General features: G+C 33.3%; 15 protein-coding genes and 1 pseudogene across 15 annotated transcripts; 7 read left to right on the top strand and 9 right to left on the bottom strand.

Moving 5' to 3' along the window:
- The first annotated feature begins 88 nt into the window (after positions 1 to 88).
- On the top strand, positions 89 to 602 carry LOC139089247 (histone H2A). Its single transcript, XM_070638717.1, has one exon. The coding sequence runs from the start codon at positions 143 to 145 to the stop codon at positions 518 to 520; it is 378 nt and encodes a 125-aa protein (XP_070494818.1). The 5' UTR covers positions 89 to 142; the 3' UTR covers positions 521 to 602.
- Positions 603 to 1,352: 750 nt separating this feature from the next.
- On the bottom strand, positions 1,353 to 1,759 carry LOC139089248 (histone H4). The gene has a single exon (XM_070638718.1). It carries the CDS (start codon positions 1,720 to 1,722, stop codon positions 1,411 to 1,413), a length of 312 nt encoding a protein of 103 aa, XP_070494819.1. The 5' UTR covers positions 1,723 to 1,759; the 3' UTR covers positions 1,353 to 1,410.
- Positions 1,760 to 2,102: 343 nt separating this feature from the next.
- LOC139089221 (histone H3) lies at positions 2,103 to 2,601 on the top strand. The gene has a single exon (XM_070638693.1). It carries the CDS (start codon positions 2,133 to 2,135, stop codon positions 2,541 to 2,543), a length of 411 nt encoding a protein of 136 aa, XP_070494794.1. The 5' UTR covers positions 2,103 to 2,132; the 3' UTR covers positions 2,544 to 2,601.
- A 368-nt stretch (positions 2,602 to 2,969) lies between these two features.
- LOC139089238 (histone H1B-like) lies at positions 2,970 to 3,815 on the bottom strand. Its single transcript, XM_070638709.1, has one exon. It carries the CDS (start codon positions 3,765 to 3,767, stop codon positions 3,051 to 3,053), a length of 717 nt encoding a protein of 238 aa, XP_070494810.1. The 5' UTR covers positions 3,768 to 3,815; the 3' UTR covers positions 2,970 to 3,050.
- Positions 3,816 to 4,849: 1,034 nt separating this feature from the next.
- LOC139089239 (histone H2B) lies at positions 4,850 to 5,417 on the bottom strand. The gene has a single exon (XM_070638710.1). It carries the CDS (start codon positions 5,367 to 5,369, stop codon positions 4,992 to 4,994), a length of 378 nt encoding a protein of 125 aa, XP_070494811.1. The 5' UTR covers positions 5,370 to 5,417; the 3' UTR covers positions 4,850 to 4,991.
- A 132-nt stretch (positions 5,418 to 5,549) lies between these two features.
- LOC139089240 (histone H2A) lies at positions 5,550 to 6,060 on the top strand. Its single transcript, XM_070638711.1, has one exon. The coding sequence runs from the start codon at positions 5,604 to 5,606 to the stop codon at positions 5,979 to 5,981; it is 378 nt and encodes a 125-aa protein (XP_070494812.1). The 5' UTR covers positions 5,550 to 5,603; the 3' UTR covers positions 5,982 to 6,060.
- Positions 6,061 to 6,819: 759 nt separating this feature from the next.
- Positions 6,820 to 7,226, bottom strand: LOC139089241 (histone H4). Its single transcript, XM_070638712.1, has one exon. It carries the CDS (start codon positions 7,187 to 7,189, stop codon positions 6,878 to 6,880), a length of 312 nt encoding a protein of 103 aa, XP_070494813.1. The 5' UTR covers positions 7,190 to 7,226; the 3' UTR covers positions 6,820 to 6,877.
- A 275-nt stretch (positions 7,227 to 7,501) lies between these two features.
- LOC139089220 (histone H3) lies at positions 7,502 to 8,010 on the top strand. Its single transcript, XM_070638692.1, has one exon. It carries the CDS (start codon positions 7,600 to 7,602, stop codon positions 8,008 to 8,010), a length of 411 nt encoding a protein of 136 aa, XP_070494793.1. The 5' UTR covers positions 7,502 to 7,599.
- A 430-nt stretch (positions 8,011 to 8,440) lies between these two features.
- LOC139089233 (histone H1B-like) lies at positions 8,441 to 9,287 on the bottom strand. Its single transcript, XM_070638705.1, has one exon. It carries the CDS (start codon positions 9,236 to 9,238, stop codon positions 8,522 to 8,524), a length of 717 nt encoding a protein of 238 aa, XP_070494806.1. The 5' UTR covers positions 9,239 to 9,287; the 3' UTR covers positions 8,441 to 8,521.
- A 1,099-nt stretch (positions 9,288 to 10,386) lies between these two features.
- Positions 10,387 to 10,878, bottom strand: LOC139089234 (histone H2B). Its single transcript, XM_070638706.1, has one exon. It carries the CDS (start codon positions 10,828 to 10,830, stop codon positions 10,453 to 10,455), a length of 378 nt encoding a protein of 125 aa, XP_070494807.1. The 5' UTR covers positions 10,831 to 10,878; the 3' UTR covers positions 10,387 to 10,452.
- Positions 10,879 to 11,010: 132 nt separating this feature from the next.
- LOC139089235 (histone H2A) lies at positions 11,011 to 11,520 on the top strand. The gene has a single exon (XM_070638707.1). It carries the CDS (start codon positions 11,065 to 11,067, stop codon positions 11,440 to 11,442), a length of 378 nt encoding a protein of 125 aa, XP_070494808.1. The 5' UTR covers positions 11,011 to 11,064; the 3' UTR covers positions 11,443 to 11,520.
- Positions 11,521 to 12,373: 853 nt separating this feature from the next.
- On the bottom strand, positions 12,374 to 12,780 carry LOC139089237 (histone H4). Its single transcript, XM_070638708.1, has one exon. The coding sequence runs from the start codon at positions 12,741 to 12,743 to the stop codon at positions 12,432 to 12,434; it is 312 nt and encodes a 103-aa protein (XP_070494809.1). The 5' UTR covers positions 12,744 to 12,780; the 3' UTR covers positions 12,374 to 12,431.
- A 345-nt stretch (positions 12,781 to 13,125) lies between these two features.
- On the top strand, positions 13,126 to 13,574 carry LOC139089219 (histone H3). The gene has a single exon (XM_070638691.1). It carries the CDS (start codon positions 13,154 to 13,156, stop codon positions 13,562 to 13,564), a length of 411 nt encoding a protein of 136 aa, XP_070494792.1. The 5' UTR covers positions 13,126 to 13,153; the 3' UTR covers positions 13,565 to 13,574.
- A 406-nt stretch (positions 13,575 to 13,980) lies between these two features.
- On the bottom strand, positions 13,981 to 15,433 carry LOC139089228 (histone H1B-like; annotated as a pseudogene).
- Positions 15,434 to 16,476: 1,043 nt separating this feature from the next.
- Positions 16,477 to 17,034, bottom strand: LOC139089227 (histone H2B). Its single transcript, XM_070638700.1, has one exon. It carries the CDS (start codon positions 16,983 to 16,985, stop codon positions 16,608 to 16,610), a length of 378 nt encoding a protein of 125 aa, XP_070494801.1. The 5' UTR covers positions 16,986 to 17,034; the 3' UTR covers positions 16,477 to 16,607.
- Positions 17,035 to 17,165: 131 nt separating this feature from the next.
- LOC139089275 (histone H2A) lies at positions 17,166 to 17,648 on the top strand. Its single transcript, XM_070638755.1, has one exon. The coding sequence runs from the start codon at positions 17,220 to 17,222 to the stop codon at positions 17,595 to 17,597; it is 378 nt and encodes a 125-aa protein (XP_070494856.1). The 5' UTR covers positions 17,166 to 17,219; the 3' UTR covers positions 17,598 to 17,648.
- The last annotated feature ends 6,043 nt before the right edge of the window (positions 17,649 to 23,691 follow it).

Here is a 23,691-nt window from a genome sequence, read left to right as displayed (position 1 = left end):
TAGCATAAGCCACGCCCTCATGTTTCCCGCTCTCAAAAATAGTATAAATACCAGAATAATTCTCAATATTCAACTCAGTATCGAATCATCTTTGGTTCTTAAACTTTCTCGTACAAAACAAATCAAATAAACTATTGAAAAAATGTCTGGCCGTGGTAAAGGAGGCAAAGTTAAGGCAAAGGCAAAGTCACGTTCAAGCCGTGCTGGATTACAATTCCCAGTTGGTCGTATCCATCGTCTTCTCCGTAAAGGAAACTATGGTGAACGTGTTGGTGCTGGAGCTCCAGTATATTTAGCTGCCGTCATGGAATATTTGGCTGCTGAAGTTCTTGAATTGGCAGGAAATGCTGCTCGTGACAACAAAAAGACAAGAATTATCCCACGTCACTTGCAATTGGCCATCCGTAATGACGAAGAATTGAACAAACTTTTGTCCGGAGTCACAATCGCACAAGGTGGTGTCTTACCAAACATCCAAGCCGTCTTGTTGCCAAAGAAGACCGAATCAAAGAAAGCTTAAATTCATCAACATTACATTCTGACATCTATAAACCGTCCTTTTTAGGGCGACCAACTTAATTCCCAAAGAAAAACTAATTTTTACGTCATCATTTGAAATTCATTTAACTTTTTTAGGTTTTAGTTAATAAAATTTATTCGAAGCATATTAGTCATCTAAGTAATATAATTTACAATCACGTATTTGATATTCTAAAAATAATATAATACAAATTTCGTATAATATAAGAGACAAAAGAAACAAAATTGTTTATGCTTGCCTGATAACTTACAGAGCATTTTTCTCAAAAGTATCTTTTTGCGACTTAAATTTAAATATAGTTTGTTTATGAAATCACATAACAACCATATTTCGAACACATATGAAATATACTCGTTTAGTAGTTTAATTATGGAAACTAAGAAATATTAGTAGTTGTATAATTTAGTTAGAAAGAGAATAGAAACGAGAGCCGTAAATTCACATAAAAGGCTTCAATGAAACGGAGCTGGACGCGTTAATACTGAATGAATAATTGAAACTAGAACTGGCATTGAGACCGAACATAAAAAAGAGTTACAATTTGGCTAATTCATAATATAGATTAACAGACTCAAATTGCGCTCTAATCATAGATTTCAAGATTTCATGAATTCCTTCATTTCGTTTTCCAATATTTTCAATTTTTGGACGAATTTTCGAAAATATTAATTAAAAGCAGTTGAATTTCGAAAAATGGATAGTCAAATATAAAAGCAATATATTTTATTCAGGTATTAAGAAAGAGAATCTATTATTGATTCAAAGGAATGCATGAGCAGTAAATAAAAATAATTTTCTTTGTAAATTTAAATTTCGGTCTTGAAAAAGACCATTTGATATAAGTTGTTGATGATGATGGAGTAAGGAATTTAACCTCCGAAACCGTAGAGAGTACGTCCTTGGCGTTTCAATGCATAGACAACATCCATAGCTGTGACTGTCTTTCTCTTGGCGTGTTCAGTGTATGTGACTGCATCACGGATGACATTTTCCAAGAAAACTTTCAAAACACCACGAGTTTCTTCATAGATCAAGCCTGAGATACGCTTGACACCACCACGACGTGCTAAACGACGGATAGCTGGCTTTGTGATTCCTTGGATGTTATCACGAAGAACTTTACGATGACGCTTTGCGCCTCCTTTTCCTAAACCTTTGCCTCCTTTACCTCGTCCAGTCATTTTGTATTTTTAGTATATTCTTACTTGTTTACACGACAAACGGTGAAACTTGAATGATGCCAATGCATGAAATTCACTCTCTTTATATACATTCTCTCACCTTCCCCTCTCTCATCATTTTTACATCAATTTCTCTCATTTGACAAAATTTCATTAACTTTCTTCATTCCAAATTTATTGAACTAAGCAGCACTAAACTTTTTGGATCTGTTTCCAAATATTTGATTAGTTAAATTAACTGATATTCAGCAAAATCATCGAAGTTGTCTCATTTCCCCTGAATTTGTCTCTCCCCACCACACATATACATGTTCGCGCCATAAGAATCATATATAAAGGGAACTCAATTCTCGCACTCGCATCATTTCTCGTTTGTATTTCAAAAAGGAAAGTAAAACCTCAAAAATATAATGGCTCGTACAAAGCAGACAGCTCGTAAATCAACTGGTGGAAAAGCACCACGTAAACAATTGGCAACAAAGGCTGCTCGTAAATCAGCACCAGCAACCGGAGGAGTTAAGAAGCCACATCGTTATCGTCCAGGTACCGTCGCTCTTCGTGAAATCCGTCGTTACCAAAAATCAACTGAATTGTTGATCCGTAAATTGCCATTCCAACGTCTTGTTCGTGAAATCGCTCAAGACTTCAAGACTGACTTGCGTTTCCAATCATCAGCAGTCATGGCTTTACAAGAAGCATCTGAAGCTTACCTCGTCGGATTATTCGAAGATACAAACTTGTGCGCCATCCATGCCAAGCGTGTCACAATTATGCCAAAGGACATCCAACTTGCTCGTCGTATCCGTGGTGAACGTGCATAAATTCATTCCTACATCCTTCATTTCTCATTTGAACGGTCTTTTTCAAGACCACCAAAAATATTAACATGAAAAGAAAATTATTTTTAGTAAATTTTATGATCTCAGCCTTACTTTGCCGTAGCATATCTATATTCAAGTTCCATAAAATTTCATTCTTGAATCATTTCCATATATTTTGATACATATACCTTCAAATAAATCAAAATGATGCCACGATGGCTTTTAAAATGGCGTCCATGACGGCGTCACTTATAAATTCCCACAGATAAGTCCATGATTATTCAGAATATTGATGTACAAATTTAGCATGCAAGTCTTAAAATGACATAATTTGAGGAAATATCACAGAATCTTTATTTAATGAACTGAACCTTAATTTAAGCTGTAAGTTGTAATTAAAATTTGATTTTTCTTTTTGGAATGAGATTTTGTAGTCCTGAAAAGGACTATTTTGAGGTGATTGCTGAATATCAGCTATTAAAATATAAATATTAAATGTTGTCAAATTTATGCTTTCTTTGCTGCTGGTTTTTTGGCAGCTTTTGGCTTCTTCTCTGCTGCTGGCTTCTTTGCTTTTGGTGCTGCTGCCTTCTTTGGCTTGGCTTCAGCTTTTGGCTTAGCGGCTTTTGGTTTTGGTGCAGCTTTTGCTTTTGGTGCTGCCTTTTTGGCTGCTGCTGGCTTTGCTGCTGCTGGTTTCTTTGTGGTCTTTGCAACTGGCTTCTTGATCTTTGTGGCTGAAGCAGCTTTTGGCTTCTTGGCAATTGTCTTCTTGACTACTTTCTTCTCACCAGCCTTCTTTGGCTTGGCAGCGGCCTTCTTTGGCTTCTTCTCAGTAACCTTCTTGGCGACCTTCTTTACAACCTTTTCTTTCTTGGCTGCAACTGGCAACTTGAATGATCCTGATGCTCCTTTGCCTTTTGTTTGCAACAATTGTCCCTTTTCAACTGCTGATTTCAAGTATTTCTTGATGAATGGTGACAATTTGTCAGTATCAACTTTGTATTGGGCTACAAGGAATTTCTTGATGGCCTGGACTGATGAACCACCTCGTTCTTTCAATGTCTTGACTGCATTATTAATCATATCACTGACTGGTGGATGAGTTCTTGGTGCCTTTGGTTTACTTGGCTTGTCAGATTTTGGTTTCTTCTCCTTCTTTGCTTTTGCTGGTGAAGCAACTGGAACTGCTGCTGCTGGTGCGACTTCTACTGCTGCGTCAGACATTTTGATTTTTTATTTTATTTCTCTTGATTAAAACTTGTTTAAAAATAATTTTCAAATTGAAAATGTTATGAGAAATACAGAAATGTGAGGGTCCCTCAACTATGATATGTGAATGGAAACGAAGCCTCGCGCTCAATTTTTGTTGGAAAATTTTCCCTCGTAAACTTCTGCGTCGATCTCAAAAATTGTTAATTATTTCATAAACTTTAACTAAGCGATTTCAAAACTTTTTCGAATCTTATTTTACAATGAAAAATCTCACAAATGATGATTTTAAATTTCCTTAATTAAATTAACAATGTCAAAAAAACAGCTGTTAAAGTTAAAATTTGTGAGAAATTTCAGAAATTTCTTTAATTAATCGTCAATAACTTTGGAACCGCTTGAGCTATTTTCATGAAATTTTCATTTAATTAAAGTTTATTTATTGTAGATTCATAAAATTAAGTCAAAATTCTCAAAATATTAATTAAATTAAGTAAAAATTGGTATCAACTGAAATAATGTTGAGCACTCAGTGCTTGAAAATTTATGCGATAAAATTTTATGGATTTAACTTTAACTTACCAATGTCTCATAAAATTTAATTTGGTGCCAAATTGTAGAAATTTGTTAATTTAGTTAAATTAAATTAAATTTTGACAAATTAAAAGTTCCAATATAAATTAAATTAATTTATAAAATTCTTCATACAAAATGTCACATTCAATGACTGAGCAGACTATATGAAATGGATATAAAGAATTGTGTATATCAAGGCTGAATCGAGTCCAAATTTTATATTGAGAGGAAATTTCATATTTCAATAAATTTAAGTTAATTTAACTAAGTTATCTGTAAATTTTCACAATTAAGTCAGACATGTGATTAAGGAAAATTACCTAGACAAGTCAAATGCGTCATCAGAACTATCAAGAACAAAGAACAATTTCTCATATAATAATTTTAAGTCTGTAAATGAATAGAATCAAAATTCAGAAATTTGTTTCGATTTTAGTAAATTTATTTATTCAACCAAAATTTAATTAACCTACAATAATTTAAAGGATATACACAGATTCAGTTATAGCTTAATTTTATTATCAACAGTTTATTGCGTATCTAGAAAATAAGTAGAACAAGTAGTCAGTCTGATTTGATTAAAATCTTTCTCTTTTTCATAAAATATTTTGCGGTCTTGAAAAAGACCATTTGAAGTTATGCGATGCATGAATAGAAAGCAGTTTATTTGGATGATGTGTATTTGGTGACGGCTTTTGTTCCTTCTGAGACAGCGTGCTTGGCCAATTCACCAGGCAAGAGTAAACGAACAGCAGTTTGGATCTCGCGACTTGTGATTGTTGAGCGTTTGTTGTAGTGAGCCAATCGTGAGGCTTCAGCAGCAATACGTTCGAAGATGTCATTGACGAAACTGTTCATGATGCTCATTGCCTTTGATGAGACTCCAGTGTCTGGGTGAACTTGTTTCAAGACTTTGAAGATGTAGATTGCGTATGATTCTTTACGCTTATGACGTCTCTTCTTCTTGTCATCCTTTGAGATTGCTTTTTGTGCCTTTCCGGCTTTCTTTGCAGCTTTTCCGCTTGTTTTTGGTGGTGCCATTTTTTATGAAGTGTTTTGAATGAAATTCAGAATACAACTGATATACTCGACACACTTTTCGCTCTCTTTATATACAATTTCTCTCCCCAGGTAGCATAGGCCGCGCCCCTCATGTTTCCCGCTCTCTAAAATAGTATAAATACCAGAATAATTCTCAATATTCAACTCAGTATCGAATCATCTTTGGTTCTTAAACTTTCTCGTACAAAACAAATCAAATAAACTATTGAAAAAATGTCTGGCCGTGGTAAAGGAGGCAAAGTTAAGGCAAAGGCAAAGTCACGTTCAAGCCGTGCTGGATTACAATTCCCAGTTGGTCGTATCCATCGTCTTCTCCGTAAAGGAAACTATGGTGAACGTGTTGGTGCTGGAGCTCCAGTATATTTAGCTGCCGTCATGGAATATTTGGCTGCTGAAGTTCTTGAATTGGCAGGAAATGCTGCTCGTGACAACAAAAAGACAAGAATTATCCCACGTCACTTGCAATTGGCCATCCGTAATGACGAAGAATTGAACAAACTTTTGTCCGGAGTCACAATCGCACAAGGTGGTGTCTTACCAAACATCCAAGCCGTCTTGTTGCCAAAGAAGACCGAATCAAAGAAAGCTTAAATTCATCAACAATACATTCTGACATCTATAAACCGTCCTTTTTAGGACGACCAACTTAATTTCCAAAGAAAAACTAATTTTTACGTCATAATTTAAAATCATTTTACGTTTTAGGATTTATTTAATAAAATTTATTCGAAATATGTTGAATCATCTAAATTACACATCTAAAATCAGAATTACGTATTTAATATGCTAAAAATAATATAATACAAATCTCATATAATATGAGAGACAAAAGAAAGGAAGTTTTTATGCTTGCCTGATAACTTACAGAGCATTTTCCTAAAAAATATAATATATTGCGACTTAAATTTTTAATATAGTTTATTTATGAAATCATATAACAGCAACATTTCGTAATCATGTGAAATAGTTTAGTTATGGGAAACATGATTTGTTAGAACAGGTCATTAGTGATGTAGTTAGATAGAGAATAAATACGAGAGCTAAAAATTCAATTTAAAATGCTTGTATGGAACGGACATTTATGCATTATTTCTGACTGAATAATTTGAACGAGAACTTACTTTAATATCGAACCTAAAAATGAGTTACCAATTGGCTACAACACATCAATATTGAAATTACATTATTTGCTGTATTCTTGATAAACTCAAAATATTCATATTATAAAATTCCTTCATTTCATTTTTTAATATTTTCAATTTTTCGGACGAATTTTCGAAAATAAGAATTAAAAGCTGTTGAATTTCGAAGAATTAAGTAGTCAAATATAAGTAATATATTTTATTCAGGTACTAAGAAATAGAAACTTTAATTGATGCATAGGAAGGCATGACTAGTAAATAAAAATAATTTTCTTTAAGAATTTAAATTTCGGTCTTGAAAAAGACCATTTGATATAAGTTGTTGATGATGATGTAGAAAGAAATTTAACCTCCGAAACCGTAGAGAGTACGTCCTTGGCGTTTCAATGCATAGACAACATCCATAGCTGTGACTGTCTTTCTCTTGGCGTGTTCAGTGTATGTGACTGCATCACGGATGACATTTTCCAAGAAAACTTTCAAAACACCACGGGTTTCTTCATAGATCAAGCCTGAGATACGCTTGACACCACCACGACGTGCTAAACGACGGATAGCTGGCTTTGTGATTCCTTGGATGTTATCACGAAGAACTTTACGATGACGCTTTGCGCCTCCTTTTCCTAAACCTTTGCCTCCTTTACCTCGTCCAGTCATTTTGTATTTTTAGTATATTCTTACTTGTTTACACGACAAACGGTGAAACTTGAATGATGCCAATGCATGAAATTCACTCTCTTTATATACATTCTCTCACCTTCCCCTCTCTCATCATTTTTACATCAATTTCTCTCATTTCACCAAATTTCATTAACTTTCTTAATCCTAAATTTGAAGAATCAAAAAGTACGAAACTTATTCAAGCTATTCCCAATTATTTGATTAATTAAATTAACTGATCTTCAGCAAAATCATTGAAGTTGTCTCATTTCCCCTGAATTTGTCTCTCCCCACCACACATATACATGTTCGCGCCATAAGAATCATATATAAAGGGAACTCAATTGCCGCACTCGCATCATTTCTCGTTTGTATTTCAAAAAGGAAAGTAAAACCTCAAAAATATAATGGCTCGTACAAAGCAGACAGCTCGTAAATCAACTGGTGGAAAAGCACCACGTAAACAATTGGCAACAAAGGCTGCTCGTAAATCAGCACCAGCAACCGGAGGAGTTAAGAAGCCACATCGTTATCGTCCAGGTACCGTCGCTCTTCGTGAAATCCGTCGTTACCAAAAATCAACTGAATTGTTGATCCGTAAATTGCCATTCCAACGTCTTGTTCGTGAAATCGCTCAAGACTTCAAGACTGACTTGCGTTTCCAATCATCAGCAGTCATGGCTTTACAAGAAGCATCTGAAGCTTACCTCGTCGGATTATTCGAAGATACAAACTTGTGCGCCATCCATGCCAAGCGTGTCACAATTATGCCAAAGGACATCCAACTTGCTCGTCGTATCCGTGGTGAACGTGCATAAACTCATTCCTACAACATCCTTCATTTCTCATTTGAACGGTCTTTTTCAAGACCACCAAAAATATTAACATGAAAAGAAAATTATTTTTAGTCAATTTTATGATCTCAGCCTTACTTTGCCTTAGCATATGCATATTCTAGTTCCTTAAAATTACATTCTCGAATCATATTCCTAAATCTTAATACATGCACTTTCATATAAAACAAAATGATGCCATGATGGTATTTAAAATGGCGTCCATGATAGCGTCACTTTGAAATTCCCACAGATAAGTCCATGACTATTCAGAATACGGATGTACAAATTAAGCATGCAAGTCTTAAAATGACATAGTTTGAGGAAATATCACAGAATCTTTATTAATGACACTAAAACCTTAAGTTAAGCTATAAATTGTAATTAAAATTTGATTTTTCTTTTTGGAATGAGATTTTGTAGTCCTGAAAAGGACTATTTTGAGGTGATTGCTGAATATCAGCTATTAAAATATAAATATTAAATGTTGTCAAATTTATGCTTTCTTTGCTGCTGGTTTTTTGGCAGCTTTTGGCTTCTTCTCTGCTGCTGGCTTCTTTGCTTTTGGTGCTGCTGCCTTCTTTGGCTTGGCTTCAGCTTTAGGTTTAGCGGCTTTTGGTTTTGGTGCAGCTTTTGCTTTTGGTGCTGCCTTTTTGGCTGCTGCTGGCTTTGCTGCTGCTGGTTTCTTTGTGGTCTTTGCAACTGGCTTCTTGATCTTTGTGGCTGAAGCAGCTTTTGGCTTCTTGGCAATTGTCTTCTTGACTACTTTCTTCTCACCAGCCTTCTTTGGCTTGGCAGCGGCCTTCTTTGGCTTCTTCTCAGTAACCTTCTTGGCGACCTTCTTTACAACCTTTTCTTTCTTGGCTGCAACTGGCAACTTGAATGATCCTGATGCTCCTTTGCCTTTTGTTTGCAACAATTGTCCCTTTTCAACTGCTGATTTCAAGTATTTCTTGATGAATGGTGACAATTTGTCAGTATCAACTTTGTATTGGGCTACAAGGAATTTCTTGATGGCCTGGACTGATGAACCACCTCGTTCTTTCAATGTCTTGACTGCATTATTAATCATATCACTGACTGGTGGATGAGTTCTTGGTGCCTTTGGTTTACTTGGCTTGTCAGATTTTGGTTTCTTTTCCTTCTTTGCTTTTGCTGGTGAAGCAACTGGAACTGCTGCTGCTGGTGCGACTTCTACTGCTGCGTCAGACATTTTGATTTTTTATTTTATTTCTCTTGATTAAAACTTGTTTAAAAATAATTTTCAAATTGAAAATGTTATGAGAAATACAGAAATGTGAGGGTCCCTCAACTATGATATGTGAATGGAAACGAAGCCTCGCGCTCAATTTTTGTTGGAAAATTTTCCCTCGTAAACTTCTGCGTCGATCTCAAAAATTGTTAATTATTTCATAAACTTTAACTAAGCGATTTAAAAACTTTTTCGAATCTTATTTTACAATGAAAAATCTCACAAATGATGATTTTAAATTTCCTTAATTAAATTAACAATGTCAAAAAAACAGCTGTTAAAGTTAAAATTTGTGAGAAATTTCAGAAATTTCTTTAATTAATCGTCAATAACTTTGGAACCGCTTGAGCTATTTTCATGAAATTTTCACTTAATTAAAGTTTATTTATTGTAGATTCATAAAATTAAGTCAAAAATCTCAAAATATTAATTAAATTAAGTAAAAATTGGTATCAACTGAAATAATGTTGAGCACTCAGTGCTTGAAAATTTATGCGATAAAATTTTATGGATTTAACTTTAACTTACCAATGTCTCATAAAATTTAATTTGGTGCCAAATTGTAGAAATTTGTTAATTTAGTTAAATTAAATTAAATTTTGACAAATTAAAAGTTCCAATATAAATTAAATTAATTTATAAAATTCTTCATACAAAATGTCACATTCAATGACTGAGCAGACTGTATGAAATGGATATGAAGAATTTTGTATATCAAGGCTAAACTGAGTCCAAATTTTATATTACGACGAAATTTCTTTCGAAGAAACATTTTTAATTAATTTAACTAAATTTTCACAATCAAGACAGACATGTGATTAGAAAAATCTATGTAGGCAAAGCAAATGCGTCATCAAAAGTATCAAGAACAAAGAAAATTTTCTCATATAAGAATTTTGAGCCTGGAAATGAATTTTAAATTAAGAGCCAGAAATTTTTTTAGATTTTTGAGAATTTATTTATTCAATCATAATTTAATTAACCTAGAATAATTTGAAGTATATACACAGATTCATTTATAGCTAATTTTATTATCAACAGTTTATTGCGTATCTAGAAAATAAGTAGAACAAGTAGTCAGTCTGATTTGATTAAAATCTTTTCTTTTTCATAAAATATTTTGCGGTCTTGAAAAAGACCATTTGAAGTTATGCGATGCATGAATAGAAAGCAGTTTATTTGGATGATGTGTATTTGGTGACGGCTTTTGTTCCTTCTGAGACAGCGTGCTTGGCCAATTCACCAGGCAAGAGTAAACGAACAGCAGTTTGGATCTCGCGACTTGTGATTGTTGAGCGTTTGTTGTAGTGAGCCAATCGTGAGGCTTCAGCAGCAATACGTTCGAAGATGTCATTGACGAAACTGTTCATGATGCTCATTGCCTTTGATGAGACTCCAGTGTCTGGGTGAACTTGTTTCAAGACTTTGAAGATGTAGATTGCGTATGATTCTTTACGCTTATGACGTCTCTTCTTCTTGTCATCCTTTGAGATTGCTTTTTGTGCCTTTCCGGCTTTCTTTGCAGCTTTTCCGCTTGTTTTTGGTGGTGCCATTTTTTATGAAGTGTTTTGAATGAAATTCAGAATACAACTGATATACTCGACACACTTTTCGCTCTCTTTATATACAATTTCTCTCCCCAGGTAGCATAGGCCACGCCTCTCATGTTTCCCGCTCTCAAAAATAGTATAAATACCAGAATAATTCTCAATATTCAACTCAGTATCGAATCATCTTTGGTTCTTAAACTTTCTCGTACAAAACAAATCAAATAAACTATTGAAAAAATGTCTGGCCGTGGTAAAGGAGGCAAAGTTAAGGCAAAGGCAAAGTCACGTTCAAGCCGTGCTGGATTACAATTCCCAGTTGGTCGTATCCATCGTCTTCTCCGTAAAGGAAACTATGGTGAACGTGTTGGTGCTGGAGCTCCAGTATATTTAGCTGCCGTCATGGAATATTTGGCTGCTGAAGTTCTTGAATTGGCAGGAAATGCTGCTCGTGACAACAAAAAGACAAGAATTATCCCACGTCACTTGCAATTGGCCATCCGTAATGACGAAGAATTGAACAAACTTTTGTCCGGAGTCACAATCGCACAAGGTGGTGTCTTACCAAACATCCAAGCTGTCTTGTTGCCAAAGAAGACCGAATCAAAAAAAGCTTAAATTCATCAATAATACATTCTGACATCTATAAACCGTCCTTTTTAGGGCGACCAACTTAATTTCCAAAGAAAAACTAATTTTTATTCGTCATAATTTGAAATTATTTAAATTTTAGGATTTATTTAATAAAATTTATTCGAAATATGTTGAATCATTTAAATAACACATCTAAAATCAGAATTACGTATTTAATATGCTTAAAATAATATAATACAAATCTCATATAATATAAGAGAAAATAGACAAACAAAAATGTTTATGCTTGCCTGATAACTTACAGAGCATTTTTCTTAAAAATATAATTCTTTTTGCGACTTAAATTTTAAAATAGTCTATTTAAAAAGCTGAATAATAACAATAATTCGTAATAATGTGAATTATACATGCAAAATCAGAAGAGACAGCCATGAATATGTACTAAACATAAGTTAATATGCAAAGCAGAATAATGTAATAATATATACCATGCTTCACCAAACTAACCCATCAAGCATTAGAAATCATACATCAGAAATCTTTAAGGATTGACATTCGGAAAAAGTGGTACTGCTGTAAATCAGAATTAAATTCCATTAAATGTTTATGACTCTCATAACTTTGCGAATTGTCGTCATTTGTTCTCTTCTTTACAATCATCAACAACTATTGTAAGGATAATGAAATATTACGCATAAGGAATCAGATCCAAAACTTCCAGTACAAGCTGAAATAGCGTTTAAATCTACATTTTCATAAAAATTCATTTCATTTTTCAACATTTACAATTTTTCGGACGAACTTTCGAAAATATGAATTATAAGTTGAATTTCGAAAAATTAGTAGTAAAATATAAAAGTAATATAATTTATTCAGGTACTTGAAAAGAGAAACTTTATAGATATAGGAGAAGGCATGAGGAGTAAATAAAAATAATTTTCTTTGTAAATTTAAATTTCGGTCTTGAAAAAGACCATTTGATATAAGTTGTTGATGATGATGGAGTAAGGAATTTAACCTCCGAAACCGTAGAGAGTACGTCCTTGGCGTTTCAATGCATAGACAACATCCATAGCTGTGACTGTCTTTCTCTTGGCGTGTTCAGTGTATGTGACTGCATCACGGATGACATTTTCCAAGAAAACTTTCAAAACACCACGGGTTTCTTCATAGATCAAGCCTGAGATACGCTTGACACCACCACGACGTGCTAAACGACGGATAGCTGGCTTTGTGATTCCTTGGATGTTATCACGAAGAACTTTACGATGACGCTTTGCGCCTCCTTTTCCTAAACCTTTGCCTCCTTTACCTCGTCCAGTCATTTTGTATTTTTAGTATATTCTTACTTGTTTACACGACAAACGGTGAAACTTGAATGATGCCAATGCATGAAATTCACTCTCTTTATATACATTCTCTCACCTTCCCCTCTCTCATCATTATTACGTCAATTTCTCTCATTTGACAGAATTTCATTAACTTTATTAATCCTGAATTTGAAGAACTAAGCAATACTAAACTGTTTGAATCTACTTCCAAATATTTGATTAATTAAATTAACTGATATTCAGTAAATTCATCGAAATTTTCTCATTTCCCCTGAATTGCTCTCTCCCCACCACACAAATACATGTTCGCGCCATAAGAATCATATATAAAGGGAACTCAATTCTCGCACTCGCATCATTTCTCGTTTGTATTTCAAAAAGGAAAGTAAAACCTCAAAAATATAATGGCTCGTACAAAGCAGACAGCTCGTAAATCAACTGGTGGAAAAGCACCACGTAAACAATTGGCAACAAAGGCTGCTCGTAAATCAGCACCAGCAACCGGAGGAGTTAAGAAGCCACATCGTTATCGTCCAGGTACCGTCGCTCTTCGTGAAATCCGTCGTTACCAAAAATCAACTGAATTGTTGATCCGTAAATTGCCATTCCAACGTCTTGTTCGTGAAATCGCTCAAGACTTCAAGACTGACTTGCGTTTCCAATCATCAGCAGTCATGGCTTTACAAGAAGCATCTGAAGCTTACCTCGTCGGATTATTCGAAGATACAAACTTGTGCGCCATCCATGCCAAGCGTGTCACAATTATGCCAAAGGACATCCAACTTGCTCGTCGTATCCGTGGTGAACGTGCATAAATTCATTCCTACATCCTTCATTTATCATTTGAACGGTCTTTTTCAAGACCACCAAAAATATTAACATGAAAAGAAAATTATTTTTAGTCAATTTTATGATCTCAGCCTTACTTTGTCATACTCTACTTCCTTAAAATTTAAGTCTTGAATCATTTCCATACATCTTAATGCATATACCTTCATATAAAACAAAATGATGCCATGATGGCTTCTAAAATGGCGTCCATGACGGCGTCACTTGGAAATTCTCACAAATAAGTCCATGACTATTCTGAATACGGACATACAAATTTAGAATACAAGTCTTAAAATGACATAGTTTGAGGAAATATCACAGAATCTTTATTGATGGCACTAAAACCTTAAGTTAAGCTATAAATTGTAATTAAAATTTGATTTTTCTTTTTGGAATGAGATTTTGTAGTCCTGAAAAGGACTATTTGGAGTTGATTGCTGAATATCAGCTATTAAAATATAAATATTAAATGTTGTCAAATTTATGCTTTCTTTGCTGCTGGTTTTTTGGCAGCTTTTGGCTTCTTCTCTGCTGCTGGCTTCTTTGCTTTTGGTGCTGCTGCCTTCTTTGGCTTGGCTTCAGCTTTTGGCTTAGTGGCTTTTGGTTTTGGTGCAGCTTTTGCTTTTGGTGCTGCCTTTTTGGCTGCTGCTGCACTCATAGAAAAAAGTTAATAACTTTTACTAAAAATGTATGAAAAAGTTTAATAAAAGTTAATAAATATTAATCTTACTAACTTTTATTAAAATTTAATTTTTTTTTCATAAAATTTTAATAACTTTTTTACTAAATTTTAATAATATGTTAGTAAGATGTATTTTTATTAATTTTTATTAAATTTGTTCGAAAGTTTTAGTAAGAAATTAGTAAAATTTTGTAAAAATTTTTCAAAAAAAATAAACCTTTTTAATGAGGTTTGCAAACATTAAAGTGCTTGTGGAGACATAACTGAGATCATTTCTCAAGGTTCATGAAAGAAAGGAACATTTGACACCATTTTTGTCGCATGGAATTAACATTTTATATGACTTTATATGAGAATTAACATCATACTTGTAACAGTCATTTCTGCATAGGTTTATGAAGTATATAAAGGGCGAATTTTGTATTTTTTGATAAGAAACCTATAACAGCACAAAATGCTGAAAAACTTTAGTAAATTTTATTAAATTTTAATAAATGGTTTAATAAAATTTTTTACTAAAACCTTTATCAATTACGTTTTAATAACAAATTATTAAATTTTTTTCTAAGAGTGTGGCTTTGCTGCTGCTGGTTTCTTTGTTGTCTTTGCAACTGGCTTCTTGATCTTTGTGGCTGAAGCAGCTTTTGGCTTCTTGGCAATTGTCTTCTTGACTACTTTCTTCTCACCAGCCTTCTTTGGCTTGGCAGCGGCCTTCTTTGTCTTCTTCTCAGTAACCTTCTTGGCGACCTTCTTTACAACCTTTTCTTTCTTGGCTGCAACTGGCAACTTGAATGATCCTGATGCTCCTTTGCCTTTTGTTTGCAACAATTGTCCCTTTTCAACTGCTGATTTCAAGTATTTCTTGATGAATGGTGACAATTTGTCAGTATCAACTTTTATTGGGCTACAAGGAATTTCTTGATGGCCTGGACTGATGAACCACCTCGTTCTTTCAATGTCTTGACTGCATTATTAATCATATCACTGACTGGTGGATGAGTTCTTGGTGCCTTTGGTTTACTTGGCTTGTCAGATTTTGGTTTCTTCTCCTTCTTTGCTTTTGCTGGTGAAGCAACTGGAACTGCTGCTGCTGGTGCGACTTCTACTGCTGCGTCAGACATTTTTATTTTTTATTTTTTATTTCTCTTGATTAAAACTTGTTTAAAAATAATTTTCAAATTGAAAATGTTATGAGAAATACAGAAATGTGAGGGTCCCTCAACTATGATATGTGAATGGAAACGAAGCCTCGCGCTCAATTTTTGTTGGAAAATTTTCCCTCGTAAACTTCTGCGTCGATCTCAAAAATTGTTAATTATTTCATAAACTTTAACTAAGCGATTTAAAAACTTTTTCGAATCTTATTTTACAATGAAAAATCTCACAAATGATGATTTTAAATTTCCTTAATTAAATTAACAATGTCAAAAAAACAGCTGTTAAAGTTAAAATTTGTGAGAAATTTCAGAAATTTCTTTAATTAATCGTCAATAACTTTGGAACCGCTTGAGCTATTTTCATGAAATTTTCACTTAATTAAAGTTTATTTATTGTAGATTCATAAAATTAAGTCAAAAATCTCAAAATATTAATTAAATTAAGTAAAAATTGGTATCAACTGAAATAATGTTGAGCACTCAGTGCTTGAAAATTTATGCGATAAAATTTTATGGATTTAACTTTAACTTACCAATGTCTCATAAAATTTAATTTGGTGCCAAATTGTAGAAATTTGTTAATTTAGTTAAATTAAATTAAATTTTGACAAATTGGAACTTCCAATATAATTTAAATTAATTTATAAAATTCTTCATACAAAATGTCAGATTCGTTGACTGAGCAGACTATATGAAATGGATATAAGGAATTTTTTAGATCAAGGCTGAAATGAGTCCAAATTTTGTATCTCAATGAAATTTCATATTCCAAATCATTTTAGTTAATTTAATTAATTTTATTATAAAATTTCAAATTTGAGTTAGAATATGGATTAAAGTTAACTATGTAGGCAAGACTAATGAGTCATCAGAAGTATCAAGAACAAAGAACATTTTCTCATATAAGAATATCTAGTCTGGAAATGAATAAAATTAAAATTCAGAAATTAGTGTAGATTTTTGTAAATTTATTTATTCAATCATAATTTAATTAACCTACAATAATTTAAAGTACATACAGAGATTCATTTATAGCTAATTTTATTATCAACAATTTATTGCGTACCTAGAAAAGAAGTAGAACAAGTAGTCAGTCTGATTTGATTAAAATCTTTCTCTTTTTCATAAAATATTTTGCGGTCTTGAAAAAGACCATTTGAAGTTATGCGATGCTGGATAGAAAGCAGTTTATTTGGATGATGTGTATTTGGTGACGGCTTTTGTTCCTTCTGAGACAGCGTGCTTGGCCAATTCACCAGGCAAGAGTAAACGAACAGCAGTTTGGATCTCGCGACTTGTGATTGTTGAGCGTTTGTTGTAGTGAGCCAATCGTGAGGCTTCAGCAGCAATACGTTCGAAGATGTCATTGACGAAACTGTTCATGATGCTCATTGCCTTTGATGAGACTCCAGTGTCTGGGTGAACTTGTTTCAAGACTTTGAAGATGTAGATTGCGTATGATTCTTTACGCTTATGACGTCTCTTCTTCTTGTCATCCTTTGAGATTGCTTTTTGTGCCTTTCCGGCTTTCTTTGCAGCTTTTCCGCTTGTTTTTGGTGGTGCCATTTTTTATGAAGTGTTTTGAATGAAATTCAGAATACAACTGATATACTCGACACACTTTTCGCTCTCTTTATATACAATTTCTCTCCCCAGGTAGCATAGGCCACGCCCCTCATGTTTCCCGCTCACAAAAATAGTATAAATACCAGAATAATTCTCAATATTCAACTCAGTATCGAATCATCTTTGGTTCTTAAACTTTCTCGTACAAAACAAATCAAATAAACTATTGAAAAAATGTCTGGCCGTGGTAAAGGAGGCAAAGTTAAGGCAAAGGCAAAGTCACGTTCAAGCCGTGCTGGATTACAATTCCCAGTTGGTCGTATCCATCGTCTTCTCCGTAAAGGAAACTATGGTGAACGTGTTGGTGCTGGAGCTCCAGTATATTTAGCTGCCGTCATGGAATATTTGGCTGCTGAAGTTCTTGAATTGGCAGGAAATGCTGCTCGTGACAACAAAAAGACAAGAATTATCCCACGTCACTTGCAATTGGCCATCCGTAATGACGAAGAATTGAACAAACTTTTGTCCGGAGTCACAATCGCACAAGGTGGTGTCTTACCAAACATCCAAGCTGTCTTGTTGCCAAAGAAGACCGAATCAAAGAAAGCTTAAATTCATCAATAATACATTCTGACATCTATAAACCGTCCTTTTTAGGGCGACCAATTTTAATTTCCAAAGAAAAAAATTTATTTTTGTTAAATTAGGTAGTCATAGTTAACTTTGACATTTGAAATTCTCAGTTTGTTTACAAAAATAAAGGTTTTCATCGATGAAGAAGCCATCGAATTTTAAGGTTTTCCTGATGATAAGATACCTGGAGGGCATTGCTAGTTGTGCATGCTTGGCATCTCATTTATACTGCGTATTTGGAACGAAAGATAATTATCCTCATGATGTTATGTTTTGTGGAACATTTACAAGCTTCATTCTGATTTCAATCCTTGCAATAACTTATCAATCGACTGGAGCATTCAACTACTACATCGAAGGAGCTACAGCATTAGTAGGATTCGTGTTATTCATTTTTTCATCGATATGGACTATGGTTCTCGTCGAAATAGACGAACATCTTCCATGGCTGTCTGAGAAGCAAGAATACGAACATCCATTTTTCCTTAATAATCGTGTCCAAAGTGTCGGAGCATTGATTACTGCATTCATATTTCTATTGCACTTGATCTTCACAATTGACTACTTGGCTCATGAATCACAAAAAGGCAAAATTCAAGGAGATGGTGATACAAGAGTTAGTATATACTATCGAAACATTCCAGTAGACTTGAAACTTTACTTCTTTCCTCAACATATATGGAATACAATTGTAAAGACATCGAAGAAAATAAAATTTAAAAGTTCTAAATAAATGAGATTTTAATTCTTATTAATCAGGTCAAAGCTATTTTGGATGTTTATTATTTCTAAAAAATGGAAGGGATTGGCATCAAACTTTATAATGTAGAATATCGTATATACGTATATCGTAATATACGTATATATACGTATATGTATACGTATACAGATTTTTCAAATTCGAAAAAATACGTTATTTATTTTGTTAAAAATGATCTTAAATGCTCAAATTAGAAGTCAAAAGTGGTTATTACATTGTTTTCTCACAACCAGTAGCATTTGAATGTCCTTAAGTTATGAATAATGGTAAAAATTAACAAATTTTCTAAATAAGTCTACAAATTTTTGTTGAAAGTTTGAATTTTTTCGACCGTTACAAAAATTTTACTTTTTGACAATTTTAAGCTTTCTAATAACATTTTGTATGGAACATAACATTATAACAGTTTCAATTTCAATGATGTTCAATTTGTTACTAAAATTATTGTTATAATTACCAACTTTTATGACTTTTGATATGTAACGGAAATTTTTGAAAAATCTGTATACGTATACATATACGTATATATACGTATAAAATATACGTATATTTGTATACGTATATATACGTATACGAATTTGCCCAACCCTAATTTTAAGTAGAATATGGAGACGATTCAATTTGTATGATTAATTCCAGTTGAGTCAATGCTTGGAAATGTTCAAGTATCCGAAATAAGTCACAATGCCATCGCTGTCCTGTCTATAGTTACTTGCTAAGCTTCTTTCCGCAAGCTGTTTGGAATTCTCACCACTCAGGGCCAGGAACCTTAGGAACAGTTAATGATTAATGTAGGGCAGTGATGAGATGAAATGCCATTAGCTACATGCCGTGTTCGGTTTGGTCAAGGTTAATCATCAAGGCACAAAAAAGGTTGCTTAGGGAAATCCAAAGGAATTTCAAAAATCATGTCAAGAGGTACTGGAATATTTTTGAGATTTATTGCAGTTTTCACGTCTTGAATCGACTCAACTTCGAGCTCTGCATATACTATATTTTAACTGATGCCTTCAGCTAATCTGTAGCATATCCAATCCAAATATTACTACTACTTTAACTTTTACTGCTTACCTTCAACAAAACCCCTTAAAAATATCCATAAAAAATTAGAAAACTACATTGAAGCCAATTACTTTACAAAAACAAAATAAAAATGGTCTAACAACAGCTGCAAATTACTTTTCATACCAGCACACTAAAAAGGTTAATAAATGTTTCATATGTGAATTTCCCAAATACATCTTCATGTCCATAGCTACAACAAACCAATGCTACCATGAAATCAAATCAAATGAAATTTTTATAAATTAATAAATTATAAATTTTAAGTCATTACATCAGTTTCGTGTTCCTCACTGTGTACATCATTCTCCTTATACGTCAAAATTGATGTTAATGTATGTGCCTGAACTTTGTTCTGGTGTGGTTCTATAGTATTAATACATTTCATGAACGACTTTATGTACTTAACGACCACACGAAAAAGTCATTACTTTGTAGGTAGTTGAAAGTTTTCTGGACATTTGCAATAGACGAAAAAGCTTAAAAAGTCGTGATTCAGTTTTGTTGGAAGTTGCGGCAGTGAAAATTTTTTATCGCACTTGAAATTTATTGAAAAAAAGGTTAACAATTTTATTAAAGTACTAATCAATAAGCTTGTTAAGTAAGGTAATACTTATACTGCATGATTGGACATTCGCAATAGATTCAAGGTCTTTCCTCGAACTTTAATACAATTACCGTTAGTTGACTTGCTGTATATTATGACACACATATTCTCTCTCCTTTAAACAGCTTTATACTCATTTATTCTAGTTTTATCAATCGGATGTGACGGTAATATTCTAAATCTATTGTGACTTAACAATAGCTGCGCTAGTATTGAGTTAGTTCCAACAAAAATAAATCACAACAAAAACAAGCCAGAGAATATTGAAAACATAAATACTGCATAATAGCTGATCATCTGTTGCCGAAAAAAAAACACGTTTGTATATCTTCATCGGCCGTTCTACTCTCGCCGTTCTCTTCATTTGCTGTACTGACATCATCAAAAAAATAACAGCACGTTTGCTTGTCTGTGTCTCAGTATTTTTATTTTCTCAGTCTGAGACAAACTTTTTTTAGATCAGTTTTAATTCGTGCCTCGTTGTGATGAGAGATCCACTTAAGATACTTACCGAGGATATAAATCCGTTAATTTTTCAACATTTTGATACACATGACATCAGACGAATAACATTAGTGTCAAAATTATGGAATCAAATTATCGGAAGTAGTCGATTGTGTATGCGGAAAATAACTTGTCGTATAGATCGTCCAAGCATACAAGTGAATGCATTAAATCAAAGTTCAAGGCATTATGAGAATTTTAAGATTGCACCGCGCGGCTATTATGAGGAATTATCAGTGATTCTAAATTATTTTGATGTGAAAAATGTCTGGATTAATGACACAAGTGATAAAGAAGTTGAGCATATTGAGTATGTCAATTTTATGAGCTCATTCGCTGATACAGTTGAATATCTTCAGACTGGTGATATATCGACGAAAAATGCAAATCGCATGATTACAATTAATTTCCCAAAATTAACTAAGCTTCACTGCTCATTTACGAATCGATCAGCATTCTCAATATTTTTGGGTGATAATAAATTGCTGGAATCTGTAATATTAAGCTCAGAACTTTATTCATGCGACGATGAATTTTTGTGCCATAATAATATAATTAGTGAGTTCCTGTCAAAAAATCAACAAATCAGGAATCTTTGGCTTCTTCATCTTGAAAAGTTGTTTGTGTACGATATCTCGTCGAAGGTCACACAGAAACTGAGACATATTACTTTTACGACTAATTTTCAAAATACACCGCGTCATGCAAAGCAGAATTTTATTAAATTTATTAAATCCCAGAGATGTCTTGAGAGTCTTAACATGATGGGATGTCGTGATAAAAGTGTTGTTGTGGATATATGGAATGGATTGGTGAAATTTAAGAAGCTGTTTGTGATTGACTGTAATTTTTATGAGGAACTGCATTCATTTGATTTACGTGAAAATTCGAATGTAGAAGAGATTGACTTTTATTTGTCATCCTCACTACATGCCTTTCTGTTTTTACAAGCGGCACCAAACATAGTTTCTTATAAGATACGACAACTGAGTAAACAACTACTTGAATTTTCTATACGAAGTTTGAAGAATTTGAAGGAAATAAAGTATCAAAGTATTGATGGAGATGCTGCAAAATATTTCAAAGAACTTATCAGATCTTGTGGAAGAAGACCCTTCAGGGTTAAGGAACTCGACTTTTTTGAATATCTTAATATCGAGAAGCAGTGAAAGTTTTGATAATGTAGAAAGTGATGCGATTTATATACTTGTAATTTTATGGACATAGCACTTAATTGAGATATCCTTGACTTTATACGTCGTATGAATTCAAAGCTGGATAATATTTGACATTTTAAATCTATGCAGTTCCTGGGATAATAAAAATTGAATATTAAGTGCTGTTTTGTTGAGTCTTAAGGTTAGATTCTTGTCTTCGATGGCAATTTCCATGAATTTTTAAGTACATTGATTAATCCTGGTGTAGAATAGGATTGAGGATGTGTTAGGCTTGAGGACTAAGACTTTATTGTAAGGCATGTTGGAATATCCATCAAGATTTGCCCTTTTCAAAGTCATAAGCACGAAATCTCCACTGGATGTCAATATGACAATAAAATCAAGCACTACACAGTCAGTTCCGCAAATAAAAATCATTTGTCTTTAAATCCAGGAAGTAAAATCAATTCCAAAACAATCAAACCTGAAAAAATTAATCGTGATAAAGTAATTCCGCTCAACTTTCATCCAAAAAAACTTCTTTTGTGTATTTCTCTCGACAACTTTTTTTTTATTTAACTTCTGCCGTCCTCAATAATTTTTTCGTATTTATCTTGGCATCTTTATGAAAAGGAATGGAAAGAATAAACTTTCTTTCATTTACTGTTATAAAAAATAAGTAATAAGTCACAAATTAGTGTCTTTTTAAGTAAATTAGCTTTACAAAATATTTAAGTAACAAATTAAAGAGGGTAATAATGTTATTGGTAAATAAGCTACCGAACAGTAAGCTATGGATCATGAATAAGGTGACTTTCAAAAGTTATTTGGACTCGGTTCAAGAGATTTATTTTCTGAGTTTCTAGGAACTCCTTGGGGATAAACCCAAAAAAAAAACTAGATTTGAAGCTCAATTGATTCCATGAATTTGTCCATGAAAAAGCCATCTGGATTGACTGTGAGGAACAAATATCTTTGTAATTCCAGATGTTAATATTACATCAAATATGGTTCATTCTGGGTTATATCAATAAGACTGTCTTTAGTTACTATTGATACCTTAATATCATAAACATTCCAATGTCTCACACATCCTAAGATGATCCATTCCTTACTGTTCACAAAATTATCCTCCAAATAATTTGTTTTCATGTTGCAAAACATAATAATAATAACGAAACTAGGTTATCACAAAATAAATATGGATAGCGTATTTTCCAGTATTTTTACAGCATTGATCAGTATTTCTATTAGTTTGTAGCGGAGCTCGAAGTCTACTTGGATTTTGTATCGACTCAATTCGACTCAACTCTATGCAAAATTCAAGTCAACTTCAAGCTCTGGTCTGTAGATGTGACGATGTGTTTAAATAGAAATGCTAAGCAGTATATTGCAAATAATTGATGTTTACTAGTTTTGGGAACTAATGAATGATTCTAGGAAAGGACTGTTCACTTATTACAATGGGGGATTTACATCCAATGTGATTTAACCAATGCAAATTCCGAAAATTGTTCATTTTTGAGAAACGTTCTTTATTCGGTTTCGTTTTAGTAGCTTTCGAGTAGCTTTTAGGCAACTTTTAATGAGTTTGGTTACTGAGGGTTGAATCACTAATAATCATTAATATCAAGAATCTTTGGTCCAGAATTCCACCTAGATATTTTTAATGGCATTCGCAAACAGCACATCATGTTCGCTGGAGCACTTTATATTGCCGTATTAAGGGCGAGATGTGAAGTTGCGTCAGCTGATTATGATTCATTTTTACGTTTCATGATTCATTTCTCTTGTTAGAAAAAAGAATTAATCACTTTTTAAGAATATTCCTTAATTAACACAACATCAATTATCTACAATATGCTGCTCAGTAAAATGGTACTGCATATTTTAATCCTTAAGTATATCATTTTGTGGTCAAAACTTCATTCGTAACCTTACTGATGCAATGCATCCAAAGTTCTTAGAAAGAATACACTGTTG

This window comes from Chironomus tepperi, unplaced genomic scaffold (assembly GCF_022539635.2).
Source record: "Chironomus tepperi strain 1889 unplaced genomic scaffold, CSIRO-AGI_Ctep_v1 contig_176, whole genome shotgun sequence".
NCBI lineage: Eukaryota > Metazoa > Arthropoda > Insecta > Diptera > Chironomidae > Chironomus > Chironomus tepperi.
Note: the sequence above shows the minus strand (reverse complement) of the source record. Positions and strands in the feature narration are given on the sequence as shown.

Excerpts from the sequence above, each read along its gene's own strand:
- LOC139089247 (XM_070638717.1), top strand. The coding sequence starts at position 143 with ATGTCTGGCCGTGGTAAAGGAGGCAAAGTTAAGGCAAAGGCAAAGTCA.
- LOC139089248 (XM_070638718.1), bottom strand. The coding sequence starts at position 1,722 with ATGACTGGACGAGGTAAAGGAGGCAAAGGTTTAGGAAAAGGAGGCGCA.
- LOC139089221 (XM_070638693.1), top strand. The coding sequence starts at position 2,133 with ATGGCTCGTACAAAGCAGACAGCTCGTAAATCAACTGGTGGAAAAGCA.
- LOC139089238 (XM_070638709.1), bottom strand. The coding sequence starts at position 3,767 with ATGTCTGACGCAGCAGTAGAAGTCGCACCAGCAGCAGCAGTTCCAGTT.
- LOC139089239 (XM_070638710.1), bottom strand. The coding sequence starts at position 5,369 with ATGGCACCACCAAAAACAAGCGGAAAAGCTGCAAAGAAAGCCGGAAAG.
- LOC139089240 (XM_070638711.1), top strand. The coding sequence starts at position 5,604 with ATGTCTGGCCGTGGTAAAGGAGGCAAAGTTAAGGCAAAGGCAAAGTCA.
- LOC139089241 (XM_070638712.1), bottom strand. The coding sequence starts at position 7,189 with ATGACTGGACGAGGTAAAGGAGGCAAAGGTTTAGGAAAAGGAGGCGCA.
- LOC139089220 (XM_070638692.1), top strand. The coding sequence starts at position 7,600 with ATGGCTCGTACAAAGCAGACAGCTCGTAAATCAACTGGTGGAAAAGCA.
- LOC139089233 (XM_070638705.1), bottom strand. The coding sequence starts at position 9,238 with ATGTCTGACGCAGCAGTAGAAGTCGCACCAGCAGCAGCAGTTCCAGTT.
- LOC139089234 (XM_070638706.1), bottom strand. The coding sequence starts at position 10,830 with ATGGCACCACCAAAAACAAGCGGAAAAGCTGCAAAGAAAGCCGGAAAG.
- LOC139089235 (XM_070638707.1), top strand. The coding sequence starts at position 11,065 with ATGTCTGGCCGTGGTAAAGGAGGCAAAGTTAAGGCAAAGGCAAAGTCA.
- LOC139089237 (XM_070638708.1), bottom strand. The coding sequence starts at position 12,743 with ATGACTGGACGAGGTAAAGGAGGCAAAGGTTTAGGAAAAGGAGGCGCA.
- LOC139089219 (XM_070638691.1), top strand. The coding sequence starts at position 13,154 with ATGGCTCGTACAAAGCAGACAGCTCGTAAATCAACTGGTGGAAAAGCA.
- LOC139089227 (XM_070638700.1), bottom strand. The coding sequence starts at position 16,985 with ATGGCACCACCAAAAACAAGCGGAAAAGCTGCAAAGAAAGCCGGAAAG.
- LOC139089275 (XM_070638755.1), top strand. The coding sequence starts at position 17,220 with ATGTCTGGCCGTGGTAAAGGAGGCAAAGTTAAGGCAAAGGCAAAGTCA.